At 39.6% G+C, this 27,954-nt stretch overlaps 3 protein-coding genes across 4 annotated transcripts; 2 read left to right on the top strand and 1 right to left on the bottom strand.

Annotated features, from left to right (window-relative positions):
• The first annotated feature begins 7,017 nt into the window (after positions 1-7,017).
• LOC105906651 (claudin-15-like) lies at positions 7,018-9,600 on the top strand. The gene is made up of 5 exons (XM_012834836.3): positions 7,018-7,607; positions 8,311-8,475; positions 8,574-8,655; positions 8,851-8,961; positions 9,164-9,600. Exons 1-5 carry the CDS (start codon positions 7,391-7,393, stop codon positions 9,261-9,263), a joined length of 675 nt encoding a protein of 224 aa, XP_012690290.1. The 5' UTR covers positions 7,018-7,390; the 3' UTR covers positions 9,264-9,600.
• A 9,792-nt stretch (positions 9,601-19,392) lies between these two features.
• On the top strand, positions 19,393-24,288 carry LOC105906575 (claudin-15-like). Of its 2 annotated transcripts, none has more exons than XM_031572524.2 (5): positions 19,393-19,805; positions 22,594-22,758; positions 22,842-22,923; positions 23,230-23,340; positions 23,428-24,288. In XM_031572524.2, the coding sequence occupies exons 1-5, from the start codon at positions 19,589-19,591 to the stop codon at positions 23,522-23,524; spliced, it is 672 nt and encodes a 223-aa protein (XP_031428384.1). In that variant the 5' UTR covers positions 19,393-19,588; the 3' UTR covers positions 23,525-24,288. The 2 variants fall into 2 exon arrangements, with proteins under 2 accessions (XP_031428384.1, XP_031428385.1); XM_031572525.2 differs by having other exon boundaries at positions 19,394-19,805; positions 22,636-22,758.
• Positions 24,289-24,550: 262 nt separating this feature from the next.
• Positions 24,551-27,812, bottom strand: LOC105906631 (thialysine N-epsilon-acetyltransferase-like). The gene is made up of 6 exons (XM_012834813.3): positions 27,640-27,812; positions 27,378-27,429; positions 27,142-27,225; positions 26,220-26,321; positions 26,071-26,111; positions 24,551-25,660 (listed from the first exon to the last, which is right to left on the bottom strand). The coding sequence occupies exons 1-6, from the start codon at positions 27,787-27,789 to the stop codon at positions 25,481-25,483; spliced, it is 609 nt and encodes a 202-aa protein (XP_012690267.2). The 5' UTR covers positions 27,790-27,812; the 3' UTR covers positions 24,551-25,480.
• Between the last annotated feature and the right edge of the window lie 142 nt (positions 27,813-27,954).

Genomic DNA, 27,954 nt, shown 5'->3' with positions numbered 1-27,954 from the left:
TCTGTTACATTGTATACATTTGATCCGGTTAGTTTTGGTTTCACATAGCAATTTTGAGAGCAAAACTAAATAACTTTGCATGACATGACTACGTCCTGACGTCATCACCTATGTGGACTGCATCTCCCTAAACATGACAATGATTGGTTTGTTGACAGGCTATGCATACATTATATATCATTATTGTATGTATATATAGACATTATATATCACTATAATTATTATTATATCAGTATTATATATAATACATTATTTCCCATTTGGTAATATTGCTATTCCACAAATTTTACTGGTAATTCAGCTTGATACAATGTAGAAGGAGTGGTTTGCTAAGCATCATTGTGTTACGGTTGCGTCCAGAGATATACTATTGAAGTGTCCCGTCAAGAGATATACTATTGAAGTGTCCCGTCAAGAGATATACTATTGAAGTGTCCCGTTCCAGAGTATAAGATGTTCCCTACCAGGAATCTCGCATAAACCACAACGTTCTTAAGATATACCCACTTATGACGACAGCTGACAATCATAGTTGAAAAAAGTTGTCCCCAACTCTAAAACCAGACAGGGATTGGGCCACTCTCCTGTCTCGACAGCACTTGACTCTCTACTGACTCTCTGTGAAATCTGTTACCAACCAATTAACCTTTATGTTGTGAGATACAGGACAAGCACTGATTTATGTCATACAATACTCATATTTACTCACACACCCCAATTTATGTCCATACGTATGGGATTAGTGGTTGTTATAGTACATTAAACAAGATACAAATATGTTCCACAGATAAGGAACACTATCAGCAAATATAGAGTAATTAATAACGTCTTAAGCGTTGTTCTTTATTGTCCTTATAAACACCTAAATATAAAAGTAAATTTTTCCAAAGTAAATAGAGATTTGGCTCTACTGATTCATATGAAGGTTTAAATTAGAAGTATTTTTGCAAAAATACTGCCTCTGGGATCCTGAACAAAACCCACAAATGTCGTAAAGATATCCCTCCAAATCTCCCCCAATCCGCTTAATGTGCTCACTTCATTTTGAACCATATTATATCTTTCTTGGTTTGTCAAACCGTTACATTCACTAGGAGTGAGAAGCAAGAGGCTTAACCCTCATTCCCAAACTCACAACAGAAGAACATTGGAATGAAATCATACGATTACCACTGGCCATTTTCAACATGGATCACATGCACAACTACAACCACTACCAAACGACAGTGTTTGTTGTGACACTTAGTGCTTGTAAAAGGGTTTAGGGTTTCATGTTTAAACGATTCCTGGAAAGATTTCATAAAGTTGTGAGAACAAAGGCCAAAGTCTGTCTAACTATCCTCCTTTATGGGTGTCTGCTTGTCATCCACGCCCGCCCGGAAGAGAGGAGACGACGGGGAAGGGCAACCACAGGCTGAGCAGCACGCCTGTATCCCCTAGGTGAAGACTGCTTCTCGTCAGGAATGAGGCGAGGAAAAGAGCAGTGCTGCTAAGAAAACACCCAGCCAACTCCAGCCTTTGATTTGGATGGCAGTATCCAAGGCTGTAGATGAATGTGTGACATCATCACCCCTGGCTGTAGCTCAATGGAACGGGGGCATTGGGAGGCAGCTCACACACAGAGGCGCTGGAATGATGTGAAAACATGGGGGTTTACACAGAGGGTGTCCAGAAGTTATGTTTCAACGTACACACGAGAGGCTGTGCAAAACCTTTTCTCTAAACTGGGAAAATAAAGTTACTTAAATAAAGTTACAAAGGTTGTGCCATATGAATTTCTGTTTCATGGCGTGTAACTGCGTGTAACTAACGTGTACATTTCTAGGTATTTTACATCGTGGGGTGGGCAACATAGTCTTGAAACCTGTTCTAACTTCTTGTTTTGAAATGTCTCTTTAATGGTGGTATACAGGACGGCTGCCCGTATTTAAATATACAAGCATATTAGTTATTTGATTACAAGCCCTGTCTTATCTTTGTTTAGATGCTGGAAGTACAGAGTGATCCACAGATTGGTGAATTTAGTGTAGTTACACAGATATTTGTGGACATGAGGTACTAAAGATAATATAAACACTATTATTCAGGTCAGTGTAAGCAGAAGGCAGAACTAATCTTTGGGAAACATTGTATGATAAACGTAATATTAGGTTGACCATCACTCAATTTTAGATTGTATTCAAGGCTATGTTGATCCTACGGTCTTGTGAAATCTTGGAAAGTAAAATGCCTTGATAAACCTGACGGCAAACTGAAATGCTTTATCCAGAAATCTGGGTGTCTTTCATTGTTCACAGCTGAATTCTTCATCACCTTTCTCAGGGAATCGCCGAAAACAAAGACAAAATTCAACTCAAAGGCTAGAAGAGTGGAACAAGAAAAAAAAAAAAACAATTTCAGGTAAACCATAAAAGGAGGGTGTCACTGGGATGACTTCATGCTCTGTGATCTGAAGAGGTCAGAACTGGGGCTATTGTACACTCCTGTGATGGCAAGAGAAGGAGTCATACAGTCAGCATTTCAGGGAGGAGTTTTAAGCCAAATGTATGCAAACAAACGATTTTAAAGAAATGATGAATGTTAGCCAGGGTTTCTCCAAAGTGCTTTCATGTGGTGATTTCCTGTTAAGCAGAAAGGCGCTGTAATTAATAGCTGACATGAACTGGCTGACCTGTGGATACTGTATCCCTCAGACATCTGTAGCCGTAACGTTACCATATTCAAACCACTGTTACCATATTATCACCACATTCAAACCACTGTTACCATATTATCACCACATTCAAACAACTGTTACCACATTATCACCACATTCAAATCACTTTGACCATATTCCCCATTCTGCTTACATTTCTCTGCCGTTCTCCTTTTTTAGTCAAAAACTTTAACTTAAACAAGAAAGGTTGAGACACATTTGTTTAGGGTTGCTATGCAACAAGAGGGATATGATTCAGATATTAATGCGTTCTTATCTAGAGTGTCAATCTGAAGCAAAAGAAAATTGCTTCACACAATTAATTGATCTCAGATGCTATACAATACGAATTCAGAAAAGAAAAGGGGACCGTCATCTCCATTCTATTCAGCAGAGCTAGCTTCAATGTGCAGGGATTTGAGCACATCTTTTGTCCGTCTTTGAACTGGTTAATGCTTAACTACAGTAAATAAGAACATTTCTGACCATCAAATAATCACCCATACAGATTACACTGACTAAACCTGCCTTTGTATGTTTGCTGTCATTTGAGCCGTTTTTTTTTTTTTCATCCAACACATAAAATTGGCAGCTAGCCTGACTACATAATAAGGTGAAAGCCCTTGGTTTCAGGAGGAGAAACCTCTCAAGGTATCGTCACGAAGAAGGAGGTAGGCTTACACCGTACAGTATGAAATCTAAATTTCATTGTGGCATGTTTGACAAGTCACTTTGAATGTCGTTCACCTTGCTATTTCAAGATAGATTATAGCCCTTTGCCTATTCCAGTTCTGCAATAATACTTAAATTGACATGCTGTCATTTCATTTTTATGAAGAAGTGCTGGATAAACTGCATATGAATATGAATCCAGGTTTCACCCGACAGCATAACTTTCCATGGTATGTCATCGTTTAGTAAATCATTTTTTTTTTTAAAAGACACATTTTCAGGCAAACTACACCTCAATCATTACAAGTAATGATGGCTCTCCAGGCCTTTTGGTCCCTGGGCCTTAACTTGACAATCCTGTTGGCACATACAGCCCCTGGCACAAACTCTAATGCTGCAACCCCTGTTCTCCATACCTCGTGGCACATACAGCCCTGGAACAAACTCTAATGCTGCAGCCCCTGTTCTCCATACCTCGTGGCACATACAGCCCTGGAACAAACTCTAATGCTGCAGCCCCTGTTCTCCATACCTCGTGGCACATACAGCCCTGGAACAAACTCTAATGCTGCAACCCCTGTTCTCCATACCTCGTGCAGCACTGGGCACACAGGTGGGCATGGACAGGGCGTGAACAGCATGCATTATTACAGTAGCTTTGGCCTGATGATGAATTCCACAAAGTCCACAATGAATAGGCAGACATGAGAAGGAAAAAAAGGTCTGCAGTCTGTATTCCTAAGATTACTCTATTCAGCACATTCAAACAAGACGCACAGGTGCATTTCTGCACTGCATGCACTGTAGTCTGTAAGGGTGGTAAGGAATAAAGTACATACAGTATGAAGGAAATGTTAGAGGTTGTGGCGCTTTTAGTGGGCTTTGTGAGCACAATAATGGCTTTTACTTCATTGCATCATCCATACTGGAAAGAGTCGACCAACTACGGCAGTGCCATTACCACCGCCACCCTCTACGAGAATCTCTGGATGTCCTGTGCGACTGATTCAAATACCAACAACTGCTTTGATTTTCAGTCACTGCTGGCCTTGCCAGGTAGGTTGTTGATGTCATAGCTTTTATAGCTGATATTTGCACGATAATGAAGCAGCAAAGAGGAAACAACGTGCTCTATCTATTAGTCTGCTAAACCAAACTATAGTCAGGTGGTTTCTCATTTTCATTATCACTCTCATTCTCACTGTCATAACTACGTAGAACTATGTGTGTTCTTTTTTGTTACGTTATAAGGTTATTGTAAGTTATATACATTTTTTTTTGTGGGTGTTGTTTTTTATGCTGAACATGCGTTTGTCTTGAGTGAATTTCTCTTAATTACCTCAGACCCATTTTCTTTAGGAAATCAGGCAAGTGATGCAAGACTGCCAATTACACCTGACTGTGTTGAAGCTGAGTGTGCATTTCTTGTAGACCTTTATGGTTCCTTGACAATACTAAAAAAGGACATTTCAAGTCTAGATACAAGTATAGATGTCAAGAAACATGTATAGATGCAAGACAATGCCTTCAGTTCATGAAACATCAAACTTGAATGTTTTTTTTTAGATTTTCAATAATCCCATGTAAAACATTAGGATCAACAGCAGTTCCCAATATGTGCATCCACAAACTATGATATCTTAGAGACATCATATTTAGCCTACAATTATTCATTTAGCAGATACTTTTATCCAAAGTGATTTCAATTAAAGTACAGATGTTCTATAGTACGTAGAACTATGTGTGTTCTTTTTTGTTACGTTATAAGGTTATTGTAAGTTATATACATTTTTTTTGTGGGTGTTGTTTTTTATGCTGAACATGCGTTTGTCTTGAGTGAATTTCTCTTAATTACCTCAGACCCATTTTCTTTAGGAAATCAGGCAAGTGATGCAGGACTGCCAATTACACCTGACTGTGTTGAAGCTGAGTGTGCATTTCTTGTAGACCTTTATGGTTCCTTGACAATACTAAAAAAGGACATTTCAAGTCTAGATACTATAGATGTCAAGAAACATGTATAGATGCAAGACAATGCCTTCAGTTCATGAAACATCAAACTTGAATGTTTTTTTTTAGATTTTCAATAATCCCATGTAAAACATTAGGATCAACAGCAGTTCCCAATATGTGCATCCACAAACTATGATATCTTAGAGACATCATATTTAGCCTACATTTATTCATTTAGCAGATACTTTTATCCAAAGTGATTTAAATTAAAGTACAGATGTTCTATAGGTGTGGATCTCATGATCATGGAGTTATTAACACCTTTCTCAACCTATTGAGTTACAGGAACAGGGATGAAGTTTAAAATACTTAACTCATGTGTCTCCAGATAATTACATTTAACTGACTGATGAGGAACAAAAGAAGAAGAAGGCGAATCTTTTTTTTTTTAACAATATTCTAGATTTTAACTAACTATATTAAAACTATACTATACAATATATAAACAAAACTAAATTTAATGAAATAAAAATAAAAATGACCTCTTTGCTGGCGAATGGAGCAAAGCTGTCTGATGTGGGAAGGCAACTTCAAGTGCCACAGTGTATTGAGACTGCTATGAGACCAGGCATGGTGTTCTATCTGAGTGGGAGCACATACTTTATTGAGTTAATGATGCCCTTTGAAGATGCGATGGAGGAAGTCTTTGAAAGGAAAAAGCAAAAATATGCGGAACAGGTAACGGAAGTAAGGCAAGCACACACCAGTGGAGATAGGTGTTAGATGCTTTTTTAGCAAAATCAACCATGGCGCTTCTGATGGATTTTGGTTTTCAACAACGGTCACTCAAAAGAGCCATGTCTGAAGCTACTAAAAAGGCAAGCCAGTGGTTATGGCTGAGGCGCTCACAGACTACTTGGGAACATGTGAATTAACCTCTTTCATGTGAAGAGGCCTGTTGTTGCGAGATCTTTGGGTGCCTAAGGTGACCAGGTTTCGTATCCCAGGTTCTTCCCTTACCCTAATCCGGGTTCATGATATCAGGGGGCACTGCCACCCCCAACCCCTTCCCTTACCCTAACCTGGGTTCGTATCCAATTCCTCCTCGTAACCAGGTTACCACTCACCCAACCCCTGTTGTCGTCCCTGGTATTGACCTAACCCATCGTGAGTATGGAGGGGGGTGGATCTGGGACGCTACACATCACTGTTGACTGTTGACACTGGAGGTGTTGGGGCCTGATTCAACAAAACACTGATGAAGGAAGGTTCCCACTTGACAACCCCAGTGAAATGCTCATGAAGGCATCTTTGCTGTTGTTGTTATTAGATACTGTAGCAGTATGATGGTTGTAGTGCACCCTGTTGTGTCATAATACTTAGGATGTTGGGTGTGAGTACTTGCATATGACAAGGTTTGGTTGCAGTGGAAAGTCTCCAACCTATAATAGTACAAGGAATTTAACACCATTTCCTGTGAATAACTAAACATTTTAAGTGGTTTAAAGAGAAAGGCGTTTGCTATGACTGTGGTGGTGGGGGTGGTACTACTATGGTGACTTGGGCTGCTTTAACAACTTCTTATCAAGCAGTTTCAGAAAACGTTCTGTATTTCAACTCAATTTTCAATGATTGATTGGCTGCCGTCACGTTCAAGATGCAGAGCCGAGATGCGCACAATGGGCTGAAGTTTACAGGCATAAATCGTGCTGGCACATGTGAACACTGAACTGCCGTGACGTTGAAGTCTTTGATAAATTGCCTACCTGTTAGGTTTGTGTAGACTCGATGGGGAGGGAAACGAATAGGTGGTGAGGAAGGGTGGTACCTTCAAAAGGGTAGGGGAGAAATTAATCATTGATCGTTAAATATTTACTCGCATCAACAAGCTCAATGTTTTTCAAAATTGCGAGGCACATTGTTTAAAATTGTGACCTAACGCTTTGAAGGAGAGGTGCGGGCAAACCAAAGCGCAACAGACAGAGCGCACAAACAGATTGAGAACTGCAGTACAGAGAGTGGTTGTGGAACTGGATTCTTTAACATTAGGATAAACTGAACGGAACAGACATGAATCCAGCAGTTGAAGTAATGGCATTTCTTCTTGGTTTTCTTGGCTGGATATTGGTCGGGGTGGCTCTGCCAAATCGGTACTGGAAGGTCTCCTCTGTGGACGGCAATGTTATTACCACCTCAACTATTTACGAGAACCTATGGATGTCCTGCGCAACGGACTCTACGGGAGTCCACAATTGCCGTGATTTTCAGTCATTGCTTGCCCTTTCTGGTACGTAAATAATATGATGTATAGAAAGAAAGGACAACCTGGTATGTGCATTATTTGTGCCCTTAAGATCACCATCACATTCTCCGTACATCACTCTTGCCACTGTATGATTCGGGATGGACTGAGGTCCGAGAGTATATCACAAATGATTCCGTTTCTCTTTTTCACCCACAGACGTGCAATTGTTTTTCGAGATGCCTGTTCAAGGTAGTACTTACAAAGACAATTGTGTAGTGGGAAATTGTCATTTTCTGAATAGTCGTTTAACGAAGTTTTGTCTTTATCCAGTCTCCTCAATAATATTTGAACTGTCGCTTGTGTTCATAATTATGGATGATAAGATGGGATATGGAAGAAAATGAAGACAAGATGGTCTGTGATCGTGGCTAAGCCCACAAGAAACGTTACTTCTTTTTTGTTGTCTTTTTGAAAACCTTTTTATGTTTGTTTTCTATTTATTCGCACTTATGATTTTTTTTTCTGGAAGCCACCTGTAAGCATATACACACATACAAATTACACACACGCGGGCACGCACACACACACACACACACACACACACACACACACGCACACACAAAGTGAGGGTGTGGAACGAGGTTTTTCAAATACAACACTTTATCTTTTTAGGTTACACAAAGTATTTAGCCTGTGTATTGTTATTGTATGTACGTTATTCATTATTATTTCTCCTTTCATTAAGGTTACATCCAGGCATCCCGTGCGCTCATGATTGCCTCAATTGTGATGGGATTTTTTGGTATCATCGCAACCCTGGTGGGTATGCAGTGTTCAAAAGTAGGAGGAGAAAACTATGTGCTGAAAGGACGGGTCGCTGGAATCGGTGGAATTTTCTTCTTACTGCAAGGTAAGAGTGCCACCTAAAGGCTGAATGTTTACAGTACCGATAAAACAGAGGTTTAGAACAACTTTATAAACATATAACATATTTTGTCTCACTCCTAGGTCTGTGCACAATGATCTCAGTTTCTTGGTATGCTTTCAACATCACTCAAGAGTTCTTTGATCCACTATATCCAGGAACAAAGTAAGTAAACTACTTGAACGAGGCAACATGCCGAGGCCTGTGTTTGAGTGGCTTTCTGCATTTAAAGAGATGTACTTGTGTGTCACAGTTGAGACAAATATTTTGTATAGGTTTGCAATCAATTTACATGAAAAGAGTTGATATCTTATAAAATGCTATCTTCATAACCTTGTGTATATGTTGTGTGTGCTTCAGGTATGAAATTGGAGAGGGTCTCTACATTGGCTGGTGCTCGGCCACCCTTGCTATCTGTGGTGGCTCTTGTCTTATGTGTTCCTGTAAACTGGAGTCCACTGACGAGAAAGTGTGAGTTAACCAGACGTGGATCTCAGAAAAAAACAATCCCAGTCTGACCAATATTCATATTCAAGCCAGTAGCTTAAGTGTTTTTGACATATGGCTTGTGTATAGATGTGTCCTGCTTTAAAACATTTAATTTGCCTTTAAGCATGCTAAGTGTTCTATCTACCTGCATCATACTAAATGAAATGTCTTCTCCATTTCCTAGGCCATACCCATACCAGCCTCCCACTCAAATAACTGCTTATTCTGGGCCAGTGATTTCCCAGGGGCCGCCAAGCCAATATGGCAGAAATCAATATGTGTGAGAGGTGCAGCAGTGTGACGATGTAAATTGCCATGACAACACGCAAACGACAGATAAACAAACAGCAAATAAACACCAAAGTTTTATCTTCTTCATCATAAACTCATAAACTTTCAGTTTTGTTGACTTTGTTTGTAAAAAATACCCATGCTGGCTGTGGACGGCAACTATGCAAGAGATACATTTAATTAGTTGTTTTATTTTGCTTTACATAGTTGACATAACTAATTCCTTTAGAGCAGGCTGGAATTCATTTATTAACCTTTCTGAAAATATAGTCAAATTGAGATGCTGGTAAAAGTGGTTTCTGTGGGAGAGAGTTACTCCCTCTGGCGTGTACTTTGTAACTTTGCAGACTGTTTACATGCACAAAAAGCTATATAACACACTAAAGGAAAGGGGAAAAACCCGGAAATAGGTCCTCTTTAAACTGCACAAATCAAACAACAATTACTTTAATCATAGTATTTTTTGTTTTATAGTGAATACAATGTATGTACACATAAAGATTATTTTATATCAATCAGTGTTGTCTTAAATTTGAGTGTGTGCATTCTTTTGTCTATCTAACGCCTTTTGATGATGTATCTTTAAATGCTTTCATGAAATAGTTTTGACATCCAATGTGCTACCCTTGAATAAATAAATATTTAAAAAATATATATATTTTTTCATATAAGTTTTTCATAAGCATGCAGAAGCAGCTTGGCTAGGTTTTTAAGGTATAATGTGACATATGGTATGGTGTTCTGTAACCGTGCACCATAAAAGCTTCCACGAACAGCAAGGACCCAGAAAAACTCCTTGTAATTTCTCAGTGCCGGCCAAAGACGGTTGTTGTATACAGTGACACATTAACACCATCATCACCCCCCACCCACCTCGGTAGGCGCCATGCTGTCTCTGAAGCTCATCCCTGTGAGGTGATAATAAAAAGTCCACTTTCTAAGAAAAAGGCCCACCATCTGTAGAAAACTGACTGAAGCCTTGCAGGTTGCAATTAATTATCAGAAAGCCTCAGGCAGGGCCGGCGATTGCTATAGGCGAACTAGGCGACTGCCTAGGGCGACAAATGGGTTGGGGGCGCCCTCTATTGTCGCCCTTGGACCTACTTCCCATTAATCATAGTTAGAATAACAAGCAAATAAAAACATGTTTATTAATCATGATCATCCGAGGGCGCCCCTTCAGCCATACGTTTACTTCAACCTGATTTTTTAGATTGAATTGATGGTTATTGTCGATGGGGGGGGGGTTGCGTTAAGTTACGTTACGTTAGTTATGTGAGGGCTCCTCTACCAGGGTGGGGTGAGCTGTGAGCGTGTCAGCTACGTGACATTCGCAAAAATGAAGTGGTCAAAACCATCTGGAGCACAGGGACGAAAACGAAGAAAGGAAGAAGAGGAAAAGAAAGCCAAGTATAGAGGTAAGTATATTCATCTCAGCCATTAAGGTGTCAAACTAAATACATGTAGTATTGTGCATCACCTAATATTGGACGTTTCATTGCTGTCACTTAGGCTAGCTATAGCTAGCTAGCCACTGTTACTTTGCTAATTTGCTACGTAGGCTATTACTAGCAAACGTAACTTCACTGATAACCTACATGGATGTAAATGTCAAAAGACCAGTATCTGGATAACGTATGCTAGTTATGAAAAGTACAGTTGCTGTCTACATTCATTATAAATGGCATAAGTTCTGTTTAGTGAATTCACAACTAGCAGGTGCATACACACAGTAACCATTTTGGGGATAGTGGTGGCGTTCACCCTTCTGTACAGTTCCTCCCCAGGAATATACTAAAATTTTTGTTTATTTTTGTTTTAAATTGGCCAGATGCACTCAGGCAATTTTTGCAGAGGCCGCTGTAGAAAGGACGCCTGATTCGCCTCCCTCTGAACTTTGTAAGTAGCCTACACAACTAGTACTACTGTTGCTGTTTTTGTTATTGTTATTATTATTAGCAATTATTACTTTCATAATCACATCACATTAATACTACTAATTGTAATCAGTAGCCTAGTATTATTTAGCCTTGTGGCAGTAATTGTAATATATCTACTACAAGTTACATGGTCAGATACAATGTATTTGTACAATGCAACTATGTGGTAGCATGATAGAAATGACCAAATGCAACTGTGTAACGAACAGCATGGATGAACTCTGTGTTTAAATACAGCTGCAGGAGAAGGGACATCCAGTAGTACTCAAGGGGCCAGTAACACACAGGCCAGGAACACACAGCCTGCATCAGGTGAGTCTATTTAATAGTATTTATTCAAGCCACATCCATACTTTAAAGTACACTAGAAACATGTTAGCATGTATTAAATACAATAGCTTGTTTTCTTAAAGAAGTTCAACCACATTCATGATCATTTCACTTATTATATTAAACACCGCTTGTCTGGCTATACAATATGCTTGAATACAGGTGAAGGTGAAGGGACATCCAGGACCACATCAAGCACTCAGGGCACCAGTGAAACTACACTGCCGCCTGCAGACACCTCACCCTCCACAATTCCTGCTATCCAGGGAGAACCTATAGATCCTGCTGACTGGCCAGCCCTCTGTGATCCGGTAAGGACAGAGTTAGTTTGCAGAGGACCATACCAGACCAGTCCAGACTTTACATTTCCAAAAAGAGATGATGGGAGAAGCTGTCACCACAACCACTTCTACAGGAAATTAGTAAATGGGGAGAAAATCAAGAGAAGCTGGCTTGTATATTCAAGGAAAAACAATACTCTGTATTGCTTCTGCTGCAAGCTATTTTCACAGGAAAATTACCACCTCATTAGGAGTGGCCTAAATGACTGGAAGAATTGTAGTGAGGTATTTGAGATATTTTGTAGTGGTACGTACAGTATCCATAAAAGCACTTTTGTTTGTAGAGGGTATAGTTAGGGTATAATCTGAGGGTCATAATTTGCTTAAATGTCCTTACAGGTGCCTAAGAGTGTTTTGCACAGTTTATGGAGTTAACTTAATCCTAACTTTGAGTGTGTAATAAATTATTTAAAATAATAAAAAAGAAAATGTTCTGAAACTATTCTGGTGTTTGTTGTCCATGCAACATCTATTGTTGAACTGCAATGTAGAATAGTAGAATTATAAGTGGGTGAAAAAACTGCTATGCAAAGTAAAGTGATGTTAAGTATTGTGTGTGTGGGGGGGGGCAAAACTCAATCTCGCCTAGGGCAACCAAAGGGCTAGAGCCGGCCCTGGCCTCAGGTATACCTGCCACTTAATGTTCTTTATACCCTCTTAACACAAATGGGCTGCAGAAAACTACATATTTTTTACAGTAATTCATTCTGTTTAGGGGAGCCCCGGTAAAAAGCTACTACACCCCAGCATGATTAGGAATGAAGGACGCCTCACATTCAGATGGACTCTGATGTGAGATGTGAGAAGGCAAAATATACCAACACAACCAAAATATGGCAATTCAAGCAGTGCCCTGATTGGTTTACACATGGGATCATGTATAGCCTGTGTTTGATGGGTTTACGCATGTGATTATGCATAGCCTATATATGATGAGATTATACTTGGGATGGAGAGTACGTAACACACTACACATGAAGACAAAAGTTTTGAACACTTCACACACACAGAAACAGATGAATGGGTAACGCAGTGAAGGTGGATATGTTGTGGCCTGTGAGGGACCGAGGCGGCCAGCCCACGTTTTGGGATGCGGCTGACTGGAGTTAGTGGTGAAGGAGTGGTGAACACAGTGCAGTAGATGGTGGCTTCATATCAAAGTATATATTTTTATTTACAAGAGGGAATCTATTCCATTGACCCCTAATCATGTGTATAAAATAAACAAACATAAAACAAAAACATACAAAGTACTCAAGGTAGTCACAAACACTATAGGCAAACTAGGCACGATCTAGGCGCAAAACTAGGCACAATTCAACTAGGACGTAGGGCCTCATTTACTAAAGGCCCCGTCACACCATACCGTTCTGGTCAACGTTCTATGACGTTAGAGGAAACGTTGGTAATCGTCCATGGTCGCTGGTATAGCGCCAGAAGAGCGTTGTGTGAAAGCTGTTGAACGCTGTAATCGTCAGTAATCGGCGGTGATCGGCGGAGAACGCTGGTCCGAAAATACATTTTTGAACATGCACAAAAGTTCTCATGGAGACCAGCGTTCTTCAACGTTTAATTTCGTGGAATTTCGTGGAACGTTTAATTTTGTGGAACGTTTTATTAATGTTGCACGCGTTTGGCTATCGTAGTCAGTCGTTGGGTAGGGTAGACTAAGTACAGTTGATGCACCCGAAATAACTTATGTGCGCAGCAATACTGAGACGTGATTTTTAGTTTGGACATGCCTACTAACGTCCTCTTTGATCCCGGGAAATTTGAGCACCTAACCCATCTCTCGTACGAAGATATCGGCAAAAGTTTTTTCACCAAGGGAAGATCTTGATTTTATCATGTCCCTTCTACAATTAATATGTTATTAACCATACGTGATCAACAAACGCAACTTACATCATTGCAAACGTTATTCTGTGCACTATAAATCTACATATTCCATGCTATCATGTCGTGCAAGGTCATTGCATAATCTAGCGAAAAGCGGAGTGGAGGGTATATAGGTATGCTTGCTTGAGCCCAGCATGAAGTAGATGTACTGAACTTGAACAAAGCTGAGCACTGTTATAGCTGGTGCTGTTCCATGGCAGATGGATATGATATGAAGACTCTTGTGACATGGACAATGTGTGTGGATGTGTTGATGTTTTCTAATAATAAACATTGAGAAACACAAATTCAGTGTCAAATTTAAATCATTCATATTCCCCAGGAATAACGCCCGTTATTTCGTAAATCACAGTAATAATAACAGTAAATCTTCGTCCGAAGACATTGCTAGTGAAAGAGGCTTTGTATTCTTCTTACTTTCAGCAGCATTTATCATCTTCTTACTTGCAGCAGTGCTAGTAGCAGAAGCCCCCTCACACCTTTTCGTCGTCTTGGCGGCATGATGTTCACTGTTCAGATCAATTGAATCCACTCTGATTTTCCAGCGTTTTATACCCGTTTGACCATAAAACCCACACGCCAGCAAAACGCTATTCTGTCATTATTCACACGCTCAACACGCTCGTCTAAGGTTGACTTATCGTTTGTCGCGCTCCAGTGACACGTCAGCACACGTTTGTTGTGCACCAGTGACACGTCACTTGGTCGCTGTTACACGCTCCTCATGCGTCAGTCCCACGCTAGTCATGCGTCAGTCCTACGCTATTCTTTCTTTAGTCACATGCCAGATATGTCCACCTCGCCCTACAACGCTCGAAATTGAACGATTAGAAAGTTAAGAGAACGTTGACCAGAACGTTATGGTGTGACGGGCCTGAACATTGCGACCGCAGCGCAATCAGCGCCTTTGCCAAACCGCAAATAGCGCACAGTGTTTTTCCGCATTTTGCGTGGTATTTATCAAACCAGATCCTTGCCAGGCAATCTGCGCCTTACTCCACCCATTAGTGCTAATAGCGTTTCACTAAAATAGGGGACAATGGGCCTGCGTGTTCCTGCCACCATGGATGATGAGTTATAATTAGAATTAGAGCATTTGGTTCACGAGGTTACAACAAACTTAGACCCCGTCCACACTAAATATAGAAATGCATAAATATTTCTCTGTTTAGCCCTTCTGTCCACACTAAAACGCTGTATTCCGACACTGAAAACGATGCTTTTCAAAAAATCTTTGCTTTTTAAGGGTTGAACAGGACCGTATAGGTGCCTTTCCCTTCTGTTCAGTGCAGGCAGGCCCGGGGTGGGTAATCGGGAGAATCGGGAGAGTTCCCGGTGGGCCGCTTCACTTCTGGGCCGGTCGAGAATTTTATTTTTTGACATTTGTCACGTTAGTCTATCTTCTCTTAAAGTAGGCTACACACGTTCCGCATTCTGACACCGCAACCTCTGCATGGGTTGTACCATGCGAGGAAGTTCTCCCCTCCTAAATAGACTTGGTTGGGTCCATAGCCCGTCTTTTTCAAAAAGTTTTCTCAGATAGGCTACCGATAGCTGGGCCGGCCCTACCGCAAAGATACGCCTCAGGGAGGATGGATGGGAGGAAGAGGCCAGGAGGGGCTGAAAAAGCCAGGTTGAATTGAATTGAATTGAATTGAATTGAAAAAGGCATGGGAGGAGGATGCTGCCAAATGTGCCAAGCATACCGATTTATTTTCAAGAGGACAAACACAAGTGGCAACTGGTAAAGAGAGACATAGGCCTAATGATTAGCAACGTAACTATTCGGCTAACGTTGTAGCGTTAGTTAATACCGTTGTAGCGTTGTCAACCTATTCGCAAGCAAAATATAAAATTTTATTAAAATATTAGCCTTTTTATATCACCCAATATATGGCGATCCATAGACTGCAAATATTATGCAAATATTGATAACACAACTCAAACTTGATCTGTGTATAGATAAAGTGGCTGAAACCAGTGCACTGCTTAGGCGGTTACTGATGCTGTAGATGCTGTTGGTGCTACTCGCAATGTAACTGTATACTGTACTGTGAGTTGTAAACATTAGTTTCAAATGCTTTATTTATTTATTTATCCTTGTGGAATAGTGGAATATTTTGTGTTAACTTCTCAGCTTAAGTGGATTATTATTTAACCTTTACATTATTTGTTGAACCATGGTATTAATAAAAAAAAAACTACAGGATAGTAAGAGCTGAACTGTTGCTTCATTTATCCAATTTCCACTACCATGGAAAAAGTGGGCCGGTCTTGGGCCTGAAATTCCCGGGCTGAAAAGTGGCCCCACTCCGGCCCTGAGGGCAGGTGCCTTAAATTCTGTGATTGTTATTTCATCCTTTTTACACCGTGATGCCAGCATTACTTCTTCAACATTCCATCTAATGTTAGGAAAGGGACACTCTTTGTGAACATGCGTTTATTGTGGACAGGGACGTTTGGTTGCCATGGCACTGGGGGTAGCTTGCGCTCGAGAGGCTATAACGTCAAAATAAACATGGAAGGTGAAATGAATATGCTGCTCTGTCTCTACAATTTACTTAGTTTAGTTAGTGTACTTTAGGTACAAGTTATTTTCCTGAGTAGATACGCGTTACTCCTACGCAGAAGGCGAGCACTGTACTCGGTGTGCTTGAACGATGGGTGGGAATGGCAAAGAATACGGTTTAAACCAGGGGTTCTCAAACTTTTGCAAGCTGGGCCCCCCCAAAGCTGGTTAGGGGTAGTTGGGGCCCCCCCATCCACCCGCGGCCCGCCGCCACCGCCCTCAACTACACCACCATATATAGATAGATAGATAGATAGTGTATTGTTATTGATAGGCCTGACATGTCAAGGTTAGGCTATTGTTATTGTTAGGCCCATACAGACAATTATTATAACTATTTATTTTTATTATTGTTATTATTATTATCAGTAATAGTAGGTATTATTATAATTAATGATTATCGACCAATTATTATTATTGTATTATTATTATTATCATAATAATAATAAGTGGTATTATTGCTATCATTAGGATACTGTTATTATTATGGGCCTCTTGTGATCTTTACAAAAAAAAGAATGACGAAAGAGGGGAGATGCTTAAGTCTACTGTCACTCTTCAGCTGCTCTTTCATGTCTAGTGACAGCTCATCTGCTGAGCAGAGAAATGGATCCCGAACTCAGGCGAATGAACGGTAGTCCTCATTGAAATAGGACCCAAACTGATTTCTGATATTCAGCGTGATACAGTGTAATTTGACATAGGAGCTAAACTCAGCACAATACCTATCATTATTCTAAACGTGTTGCGTGGCCGGCAAAATCAGTGTTTCGGCAATTGTATGGGGTTTGCCAAGCTTAGCAATTCTATGAGCAACTACATAAGATGCTCCAGACACTGCTTGGAGATAGTGCTATGCTTGGACATGGTGGTTCATTGTTGCTGGAGGCCATCACGTTTATGTTTAAAGAAGTCCACAGGCTTCTCTTTCTGACTTTTACGAATCAGAAACTTGTCCATGTTGTGTTTGTTTGCTGATACAGTGTATGAAGTTAATAAAGTTCTAATTTCAACGTCGTGTTCTTGTATGTGTGGTTGTGAACGACTTGCACACGAACAATGGATAAGGCTGTGCTAGGCAATGATTCCTAACCAAACGAACTGTACACAATGTAGACAGGGACAGCACAAAATAGTATTCAAGTGCTGGTGTTTTATTTGTTGCGGTGGATGATCAAAAAATGTAAAGGTAGGCTAGGTGTTAAGGAGAAAAGGGCTAGCTGTAGTTGGAAAAGGTAGCTAGCTAGGCTAGCTCTCGGGGCTACGAGCTTTTCTAAAAGATTGTGGAGCAAATTACTCCTTAGAATAGGCTACGAATAGACCTACTGCAAGTGCAGTAAGGTATTACTAAGGAAGGAGTGAGTCTTTAAAAATACTGTTTATAAAGCAATGAATATCTGAATGATAGAGGAAACAAGAGAAATTGAACAAACTCTGCAAAGTGTCGTCTCAGGGTGAGCGCTTACCTCCATGCCTGCGTTTTGTTTTTATACTCGGAAGCGGAGGTGCTACTCGCGTTGAAATGATAATACTCCGTTTTGATTGGTGGATCAGGAGCAAAACAGTATTTGATTTGTTTGGGTCAGTCCAGCCCCTTGCATTTCGCTACTGAGGGAGCTTTCACTAACCAGTGACAGGTCGGCGTTTTTTTTTTCTTTCTCGGTCTGTGACATCGCGCCCCCCCTGGAGAGTGTTCGCGCCCCCCACTTTGAGAACCACTGGTTTAAACCAAACATTGAGCGGCTATTCTGGGTAAGACTAGCTGCTGGTGGGACAATTTTGTATATGCCTATATTAAATGATATATCAAATATAAACATTCAAACAAATAACATTTCTGATGTTTGTATTTTTTTTTTTAATGAATTGTGTCAAATTTCTCGCACGCACTAGTTTTCATTTAGCAGCTGATATGTCATGCTAAAACACCTCTTGTTTCGTTACTAATACATAATTAGGCGCACTTTACGCACCTCTTCCCATCTCTTTGCGACGAACACCCACTTTCCCTTATACCCTCCCAGCAGCGGACAATCTGCGTTTTTACTCAAGTGGGCCGCCTTTGTAAACACGGTTTTATTTCTTTACCCGCTATTTGTGCAGAAATTACGCCTGAAATGGGCGCAATTCTGTTAGTAAATGAGGCCCCTAGTCTCTTGCAGGGCAACATGCGTGAAACGCCCTTTTTTGAGGGGATTTCACCTTTTCACGTGGCCATGTTACATTTATCGATCTAATAGATTGCTTTGGATGACGTTGTCATGGAATTTGTACCCCATTGGCAAGATTAGAGTAATGAACACATTTATTGGGTCTCAAGGCAGTTTTACGACCAAATGCACTCAGTGATCTTTGCAAATGTAGGCTTTGATCCAAGGTGCAGAGACAATACTGTACACTTAAATGATCAGGGCTCATAGAGTCTAATGACACAGTGTGACCCTGCCGGGACCAATCAGAACCTTCGCACACAGCCCTGAAAATGTATCATATTGTCAAATGATACCGAATGGAGATTTCATAATTTATTGACAAAATATCTACAATGTCAAAGCAGGCAATGAAATAGCAGGTTAAATGAAATCAGAGGTTATGTTGTATTGCATTGGTATGTCTCTAGCTGGGCTCAAGAAGGCAGCATGGTAATATTGGATCTAGTTAGCAGGGATTGGCCAAATGCATCATTGGCAAAAATGCATCACCTTAGGTAACATTCCCTCATATCATTGTACTTGAACGGCACTCTTATTGGAGATGTTGCATAAAGGCCAATAAATATGCATCCACATATGTTTTTGTGAAATGGCTTATCATTTTTGAGCAGTGAGTTTTGTATGATAACCCCAACTGCCCTGTTATAAATGCGTTTGAGTACAGTTTCGAGGATAATGAACAGTGAGTCTTGTATGATAGCCCTAACTGCCCTGTTATAAATGCGAGTACAGTTTCGAGGAAAATGCTGTCCCAGCCTCCCTGCTCAATCGTTAACTTAGTAAATATTTGATAGACATCAACTACTGATATATACTCTACTCGGCAGAAAACCTATTGAGTGTTTTAGGGGAACAATCGAGGGTGTCAGCGATGATGGCCCCTCAGATCAGGCCGCCAGAGATCCTCCCTGGTATTCACTGTGATCGAACCTTTGAATCATACTAATAAAAACTCACCTCAAGGTTTTTTATCGATGTGAATTTCGCCATGTACGCTTGAGGATTCAATACCTAGATTAAAAAAAGATGAGAGACATTTTAGAAGTAGCGGCTCTTTGTCTGGGCTTTCTGAGTTGGGCGACGGTTGGCATATCCTTGCAGGACCAATATTGGAAAGAGTCGACCACAGATGGTAGTGTCATCACTACCTCCACGATTTATGGAAATCTATGGATGTCATGCGCTAGCGATTCAACTGGAATCTATAATTGCCATGATTTCCAGTCGCTGCTGGCACTTCCTGGTAAGAGTGTAACAATGTCATTTTGTAACAATGTAAATATCCATATATTTTCCTGTGCCATAAGCATTTTAAGAGTGATTGATGTTGCTTATCCGGTTGTTCTGCTGTTGATGCTTGTTTGATGATAATTCAGAATGCTAATTCAAAGATACTGTTAATTATAGTTGTCTAACCCTAGGCCTATTAAAATACAATATTTCTAATTTGGTCATTCATTGACAGCATATTGAAAGGCCAATAGCTCAAAAAAATCTATGTTTCCATATTCTTGACTTTAGTTTTGAACTTCAGCTAAAGTGATTCTAACTCTCTATGCATAGATCAGTTTAATTTATAAAATGCGAGGAAGTCTTTACATTTTAATGAACATTCAAATGGATAAGTTATTTATGGAAACAGGTTTGTTTTAAGGCCATTGCAAAAAATGTAATAGCGTTCCTGTACTGTATATCTTAATGTGACAAATCCAACAAAAACATTTTTGTTCTAAATTGTCAAAAATGGCTAAGCACTAAGCAAATTTGAAGGAATTATGGAATTCTATTGACAACTATTACAAAGTACAGTTTGTACAAAAAAAAACATATTTCAAGATTCTCATATTGTCAGCCTTCTTGAATGTGCAGTTATTTATATGCAGGTTCATGTTTTTATATGCATGACCATATTTAACAGTTGGTTCAAGTCTGTTACAGCGCCCTGTGTCACCTGAGTGATTGACATCTCTCCCCTTTTCCATCAGATTTAAAATGCATCCAACATAGGCAAACAAGCGATTTACAAGTAACGTCACTGGGAAATAAAAGAATGACAGAACAGACAACATTAAATATGGGTGTGGCTGAACATGGCACAAAATGAAAGCATTCAAATCTGCAAAAAATTAGAGAAGGAAGGAAGGACGGGTTTGGATTTGGTTTATAATGCAGGCTACTTTAGTGGGGCAGTTCAAATTCAAATTTCAGAACAATTGTGTTTTTTGTAGAAAACCTAAAATAGATTTAGAAATGGAGACGCTTCAAATGGGGCCCCCAGGAGCCATGGCGATCCTTTTTCTAAATGGCAAAAAATTTGATGTCATATTATATGGTTATATAAGAGTTCAAAATAACATAAGTATATATTTAAACACATCCTACATTTTGAGAAATGGCCGTCTGGTTCTCTTCTCTGGTTCTCATGTCTTCATCTCAATCTCATTTAAAAATAAAAGTCCCTTCACACCTTACAAGCTACGCATATAACAAGTATGCCTTTCAAGCAGACAATCCATTTTGATGGCCTTGATGGTTTTATTGGAAAGGAGAAAATCTGTGTTCAAAGTTAAGAAGATGCTATGAAACAATTATATTTGTATAAGGAGTTTTTGTCTAAAACTTGCAAGCTATAGCTTGCTAAAAGCCAACAGACGACAGCACATATAAGCTAGCTAGCTTGTTAACTGATGCATTTTTGGCACAGATCACAAAATTACATAGCCTAGATAATAACCTGAACAGCTACTGGGTATGACCGATATGTTAATCTGTCCCTTCCCATTGACCATATGCCATCAAAATGAATTTGCCATAAGACGATAAGACGTGACAATATTGCTATGGATCCGTGTCATAGTTCATTAACTTTCAGTGCCCCCATACAATTCATGCCCACTCTGGTATGGTGATTAGCATTGATGCTTAAAAAGCAAGCATTTAATCTGGGCTCGATTCCCAGTCAATGTAAATCACTTTGTATACACACTTGTGCTGAGTACTTTACTTTTACTTAACCAAATGTTGTGCTTTTGTCATAAAATGCACAATAGTTATGCTAAAATGCCCGACCAGTGTGCTTCCACACGTTTTCTTTTCAAACGGTTGTCATGTGTAATGTGTGTGTGACACATCTAAATCTTTCCTAATTCCTAATTTCCTAATCCTAAATCTGACAATTTTATAAACTGAAGATTTGATATCAGATCTTTACTTTGCCTAAAGTTTTGTTTTGCAAAAGCTGTGGTACCTATAAATAGATGACATGCTCAATAAAAAAAAAAAAAAATATTGAATTGGTCATAAAACATAAAATTTGTGACTGTTTGTAGGACTATGTAACTTTTATATACAAATAAAGTTTATATTTATTATTATTATTACAAGACCAATAAATATAAAACTTTTTTGCTAGCTAACACAACACTAAGGCTAATTTTGTGTCCCTAGCCAAGAGGAGGCAAACATGCTAATGTTAGCAAACGGTGCGGTTGCAAATTTAGAATAGCTGAATGCATTAACGTAACTTGTCACTCCTATAGACATTTACACACCTGGCTTAGTATAAGACGATGTTTGTGCTTCAGCTTCAACTACTTTACAGGTAAAAATCTGCACATTATTTCCTCACATTAACTGACAGTGTGAGCTAGCTTTTTAATTTGACATTGTAACCCCATAAATTAAAGAGAGACCTGTCAGCCAATTAAACACTAGTATTTCCAAGTATTTTCCAATAAACCCTCTCTGATTAGGCTTGCCTCCGTTACTTGAATGTACAAAATTACAACATAGCGGCCTTTTTTTACTGACATTCTGTTACGTTGTGACAGACCGCTCAAATTGGGGTATTAACCGGGGCTGAAGAAAGAAAATCTCCGAATGCCAGCTACTTGTCAAGATTCACGGCTTGATGTCCACTTAAGGAATTATAGATAGGCCATATATATTTAATTTTACATGCATACAACATAGAGGGGATAAGAACATGTGCGTTGCTTTGTAATGTGTTTTTTTGTCTGCTTGTTGCCAAGGTTATATTCAGGCATGTCGTGCATTTATGATTGCGGCCATAGTGTTGGGGACTTTTGGGATAACCTCAACCCTGTTTGGTATGCAATGCTCAAAGGTGGGAGGAGATAATTACACCTTTAAAGGCAGGATCGTGACTCTTGGTGGACTATGCTTCCTATTGCAGGGTAAGGCCAGATGAGAAAAACTTTTCCATGAAATGCTTGTTAGCTATTTACCAAGAAGTGACTCATTTTGTCTTTTTAAACAGGCCTATCCACAATTGTTGGAGTTTCTTGGTATGCCTTTAATATCACTCAAGAGTTTTTTGACCCACTCTATCCAGGAATTAAGTGAGTTATCATAATCTCAACCATTCTTTTCTTAGAAACTTTGAACCTGAAACCTCTTCTCTTTCTAAGATCATCCTTTCCAAAGTTAATTTTACTGCTATCTGAATATGGCTGCTTATTTGTAATATTACGTAAATAGATACTACTAATAATAATAACAATAACAATAACAATAATAACAAAAATGATAATCAAATTATATGAACATTACTAACAATTAATAGTAATTACCTTGTGAAAAAAACACAGCAGAATGTGGAAGTTGGTGATGATGTGCTGTGTGACGTCTGTATTGTATGTATGCAGGTATGAAATCGGAAATGGCCTATACATTGGCTGGAGTTCAGCCCTGCTTGCTCTATGTGGCGGATTCCTTTTGCTATGGGCCTGCAACCTGGGAACGTCAGAAAACATAATGTGTGTGTCCATCCATATGTTGTGAATACAACAGACACGCGTGTTCCATTTTCCCATTATTATTTTCTCTTCTTTTTTCTTCTGTAGAACGCTTCCATCCCAGCCCCTCACAAGATCTCACAAGATCGGCAGATCTCAATCACAAAGCACATGCAGTCAGTATGAAATGAATGCATACGTGTGAGGGAGGAGGAAGAGCTCATCAAGATGAAAATTTGGCTAACCAATACTCAGTTGTTTACCTACACAAGTCCAAAAGCCTCGTGTCCCAGAAAGGCTAGCGTATGAAGCCTGCAATGGAAACTATCTAATTCTTCTGAGAAGTTATTCTTGGTTAAGTGCAAGCCCAGATATGTGCACAGATGGTACAAACCACTTAGTAACTCAATGTCTCTATCAGTTAAGAATATTAATGCATCGGAAATGGCAGCTCAGGTCGACTGATGTATGATCTTGTATTTTATCATTTTTCATGGTAGCTTTACATTTTTCGTCAGCTAATTTTTAAATCTTCAAAAGCTAATTTTGGCTTCATATATATATATGTATATATATATGTGGCCTATAATGAGAATGCAGGGACGATTTAGTTGTGTGTTTTCAAATTCAGAGAACAAATATCTGACACAAAAACTGTTAAATATGTCAACATCTAGGTATATACATGCCCTAGTGCCAGGGAAAAGTCTGAGACGTTACATTGATGTTATCTACAGTGCAATACTCTAAGGAACATACAGGACTGTCAACAGTGGTGCTGCTTGCTAACTTCTCATTCATACAAGAAATATTATGAAATTAATTATATGAAATTTTTAGTCATCTTGAAGAAAAGCAGAGGTAGAGTCAATCTACACTCAACATCTCTAGATTTCCATTGGAACAGCATAGCTATTTTTTTGTAAAATGTATGTAATGGTCTGTTTTATCATAAACTTTGTCTTCTAATTGTGTTTTTAAAGCCTCTATGTAGTGTTGTGTGCAAATGGTCAAAACAAAATTAATATTGAAAACTGTAGCTAAGCACATGAAGATTGAGTTTCCCTCATAAATATTTCAGCTGGAATTACTATTTGTGTGCCAAGTTCTCATATAGAAGTCTTATCGTGAATATGGTTATTGTGAAGCTAGTGAGGCATAGACTGTGGGAGTTATGAATACGTTGTAGTAAACTGCAATTTTGTGACGTGACGTGAACAGGTAAAGCCAATGACTGTAAATAACTGTTATTTATTATTGTTAATTACAAATACTTACTGTTGTTTACAAATAACTAGTGTGTCAGCTTCACTGGACAATGCCTAGCTCAGACTGTTGCGTTGCAATGCGTTGATCCAATGGATGACAGAGGGCGTGTCTGGCGCATGGGGTTGTGTTGATAACGGAGACGTTATAGTGAGATTGACAGGTCAACAAACTAATCACACCGCTCTTTAGAGCATAAACGCGATCTGATTGGCTAGCGCCTGTGCTGCCGTATTTGCATGAAATGCAATTTGATTGGCTGACGCATGCATTGCCTCTCGAAAAGTTGAACGTTTTTCAACTTTCGGTGCAAGCAACGGAACACAACCGAACGCAACTGAGCCACAATTCAGTTCGGCAAAGGATGACGTCACCCCATTCAAAGTGAATGGGGATCCGTTATCGTTAACGGATCAACAGATTGCAATGCAATAGTGTGAGCCAGGCGTAAAGCTGACACACTAGAACAGTGCCACTTGAAAACTGTATTACACAACCCACACAGGAAACATTTAATTATCTCAAATCGCATTGGACTAATAATTCAGTACATATGAAAGATGTTATCTTGAAACACCGACTGAGGAAGCATGGTTGTGTATTAATGTACTTTCAGGTAGTGATGTCCTAACAAAACAACCCACACAAAGACAACCCAGACATATCAGCAAGTAAAAGGTCAAGTAAAGTTAACAGACATGGCAGTATGAAATGATGGACCGAATCATTTTGCCACCCTCAAGCTTTAATTGTCTGTATCAGTCATCCACAGTGTGCCCCAATTTAAGCACTTGCACAATGCTGATTACACAGTTGGTAGATCTTATGTTCAAGTGTGGACGGTTGAAAAGACAGACTACCTGCCCCTGTGCCATACAGGACAAAATGAACTGAATTAATTCTTGGGGGCCTCCTCTGCAAGCTTGTCTAGCGCTGCCCCGTGGAAACGAAGTGAGTGCCACCCTTCACTCTTGGTGAGGTCCTGAGCACCCTTGGCGATGTAGAAGTCCATTGAGGGAGTGTTCCAGTCCAAAACGGACAGCTGCAAATTGGTACACTGCTGCTCCTTGGCCACCTGTGCAGACACGGGTCACTTTGAATCAGTTATGGACCTCGTCTGAGAACCAGAAGCTGACAGTACCCAGCTCTCTGCATTCCAGTGTACAGAATGTAAATAGTTGTCTCTTAGTTACTGTACTGGTTGGATATGTTCCTACAGAACTGTATGTCACGAGTCGTAGTGCAAACAGATCATATAAACTTTAGCTGAAGTCTATTTCAATGAAATCGATGAAATCAATGAAAAGGTATCCACCTTTTCAAACTCTTCCCACTAGTGAGACTGCTTAACTCATTATTATTATCTCAACAAATATATCCTCAGACAAACACTGATACAGCATATATAGGCCTTCTGGAGTCCCCATTAAAATGGCAGTTTAAACTCTGTATTAAGATCGTAGATTTGACAAGCAAACTACTTACTTTGGCCACTGAGCTCATCAGTGCTTTTCCAATCCCTTTACCTGGGAAAGAGGAAGGAAAGTAGCTTTTACAAACCTGATGCGTAAACACTCACACACACAGACACTTAAAATAGATTATACACATAATTTGAAAAAAAAAATGATTACCTCGGAATTCTGGCATGACGTACAGATCTCCCAAATAAACACACTTGCCTTTGATTGTGCAATAAGTATAACAGAATAAGGCGTAGCCAACGTTGACGTGTCCTGCATGTGAATTCACAAAGATGTAAGGTTATCATAATCTCCGATCAAGAGTGCTGTATTTCAATCCATTTGAACTACTTCATAAGATGTTCATTCAGCCTGGAAGTTTGTGTTGAGATGCAGAGGATGCATCATTCCACACATCCACACTAAGTGTGAGGGCCAGGCCTGTTAGAACTAATAATACTGCAATACCACATACTAGTTCAAAACATATTAAATAGGATTGTAGTCGTCTGATGCTAATGGAGGCTAGCCATTATAATTATAGTTTATAAAGCCTCTTGCAGTTTAATTATGGGCCTGCATTTGATTGAAGCATAGATCTCAATGGTGGTTTTCCCTGTGCTTTTTGACTAAATATAATACGCCTTCATTGTTTTTCTTTACTGACACCCGGGATTCACCAGCTCAACAGTACCACTCTGTTAAGAGCACAACTGGGCAGCTGAGGTTAACTGACGGGAAGATTGTAAGCTCATTCAGGTGACAAACCAGAGAGCTCTCTAGCAAGAAAGAAGCACAGCAAGAAACCCAGTCTCGGTGCATTTTGAAAACACCTTGCAAGATTAATCTAATTTCAATTTTATACCATGAACAAATAGACTATTGGAAATCATTAGATTTATCAATGTTGTTTCACCAATTCAGTGAAATTTAACACCCATACCGTTGCTGGCTGCAACTTATTACCATTAACTGTGCGAGGCCGCCTTTGGATTGACCATAGGAAATATAAGCAGGAGTGAATCTATTGCAGTGGTTCTTCAGTCCCCCTTCAGGCCTAGATGCTCGCAGGTGGAATATTGTTCATAGTTACCATCTTTAGTTTTGTGTTCCTCGGGCACCTCTGCAATGAGACACCGATAGAAAGGATTTTGACAGAAGCCGTTCCGTTTCAGGTCTGGACAAATGAAACACAAAACCACAAAACTTGACTATGTAGGCCTACGTTTTACTGTTTTGCTTTTCATCTCTCAAACCACTGTTTTTAAGCCCAAACGTGAGCATGCATTGCTTAAAATAAAAGTAATTATAAAAGGGAAAAACTGACACCTTCAAGAGATATCTTGACCTGATCGGACAATTTTTCATATTCGGACAATTCCTGAAAGTTCAGAGAAAAGATGTGTTAGGGGAAACGTATTCATTCCATTATCTACACTTCATTCAGATTTACATTGCGCACTGTGTTACTTCCTGGTATGAAGTGCGCTGTACAAATAAAAGTTTGATTTGATTTATGATTTGATTTGACTTCATTGGCGTGCATTCGGCATATGAACTCAAAGTGTCCATTATTTGCTGTTTAACTTACTCTTGTCATCCGAAATATGTCTATACAATCTTCTGGTGTAGCGGCCCGAATAGTGAAATCCATTTTGAGATAATACCATGACAGACCTCCTAGAAAACGCGAGAACTGTCCTTTGGACCTGAAGAGAAGCCCAACCAGCATTAAGAACATGCGTGCAAGTACTCTATGAATTGCATGTTCAAGAGCGTCAATACGCACCGATAGTTACGCGAACAGTATGTGCGCGTCTTATAAAAGATTGGTTCTCCAGAACCAATAAACCAAAGCCTGTCCATTCCCTAGTTAATTTGATTAATTCTTGATAGCTGAACTTTT

The sequence above is a fragment of the Clupea harengus genome, chromosome 8 (assembly GCF_900700415.2).
Source record: "Clupea harengus chromosome 8, Ch_v2.0.2, whole genome shotgun sequence".
Classification (NCBI taxonomy): Eukaryota; Metazoa; Chordata; class Actinopteri; order Clupeiformes; family Clupeidae; genus Clupea; species Clupea harengus.
This window is presented reverse-complemented; position numbering and strand designations above follow the sequence as displayed.

Coding starts and splice junctions, on each gene's coding strand:
- LOC105906651 (XM_012834836.3), top strand. CDS start 7,391: ATGAATCCAGCAGTTGAAGTAATGGCATTTCTTCTTGGTTTTCTTGGC. Junction 8,476..8,573: donor AATTTTCTTCTTACTGCAAG/GTAAGAGTGCCA, acceptor TCTCACTCCTAG/GTCTGTGCACAATGATCTCA. Junction 8,962..9,163: donor GAGTCCACTGACGAGAAAGT/GTGAGTTAACCA, acceptor TCCATTTCCTAG/GCCATACCCATACCAGCCTC.
- LOC105906631 (XM_012834813.3), bottom strand. CDS start 27,789: ATGTTCTTAATGCTGGTTGGGCTTCTCTTCAGGTCCAAAGGACAGTTC. Junction 27,226..27,377: donor GGTCAAGATATCTCTTGAAG/GTGTCAGTTTTT, acceptor TCATTTGTCCAG/ACCTGAAACGGAACGGCTTC. Junction 26,112..26,219: donor CGTCATGCCAGAATTCCGAG/GTAATCATTTTT, acceptor CCTCTTTCCCAG/GTAAAGGGATTGGAAAAGCA.
- LOC105906575 (XM_031572524.2), top strand. CDS start 19,589: ATGAGAGACATTTTAGAAGTAGCGGCTCTTTGTCTGGGCTTTCTGAGT. Junction 22,759..22,841: donor ACTATGCTTCCTATTGCAGG/GTAAGGCCAGAT, acceptor CTTTTTAAACAG/GCCTATCCACAATTGTTGGA. Junction 22,924..23,229: donor CCACTCTATCCAGGAATTAA/GTGAGTTATCAT, acceptor GTATGTATGCAG/GTATGAAATCGGAAATGGCC.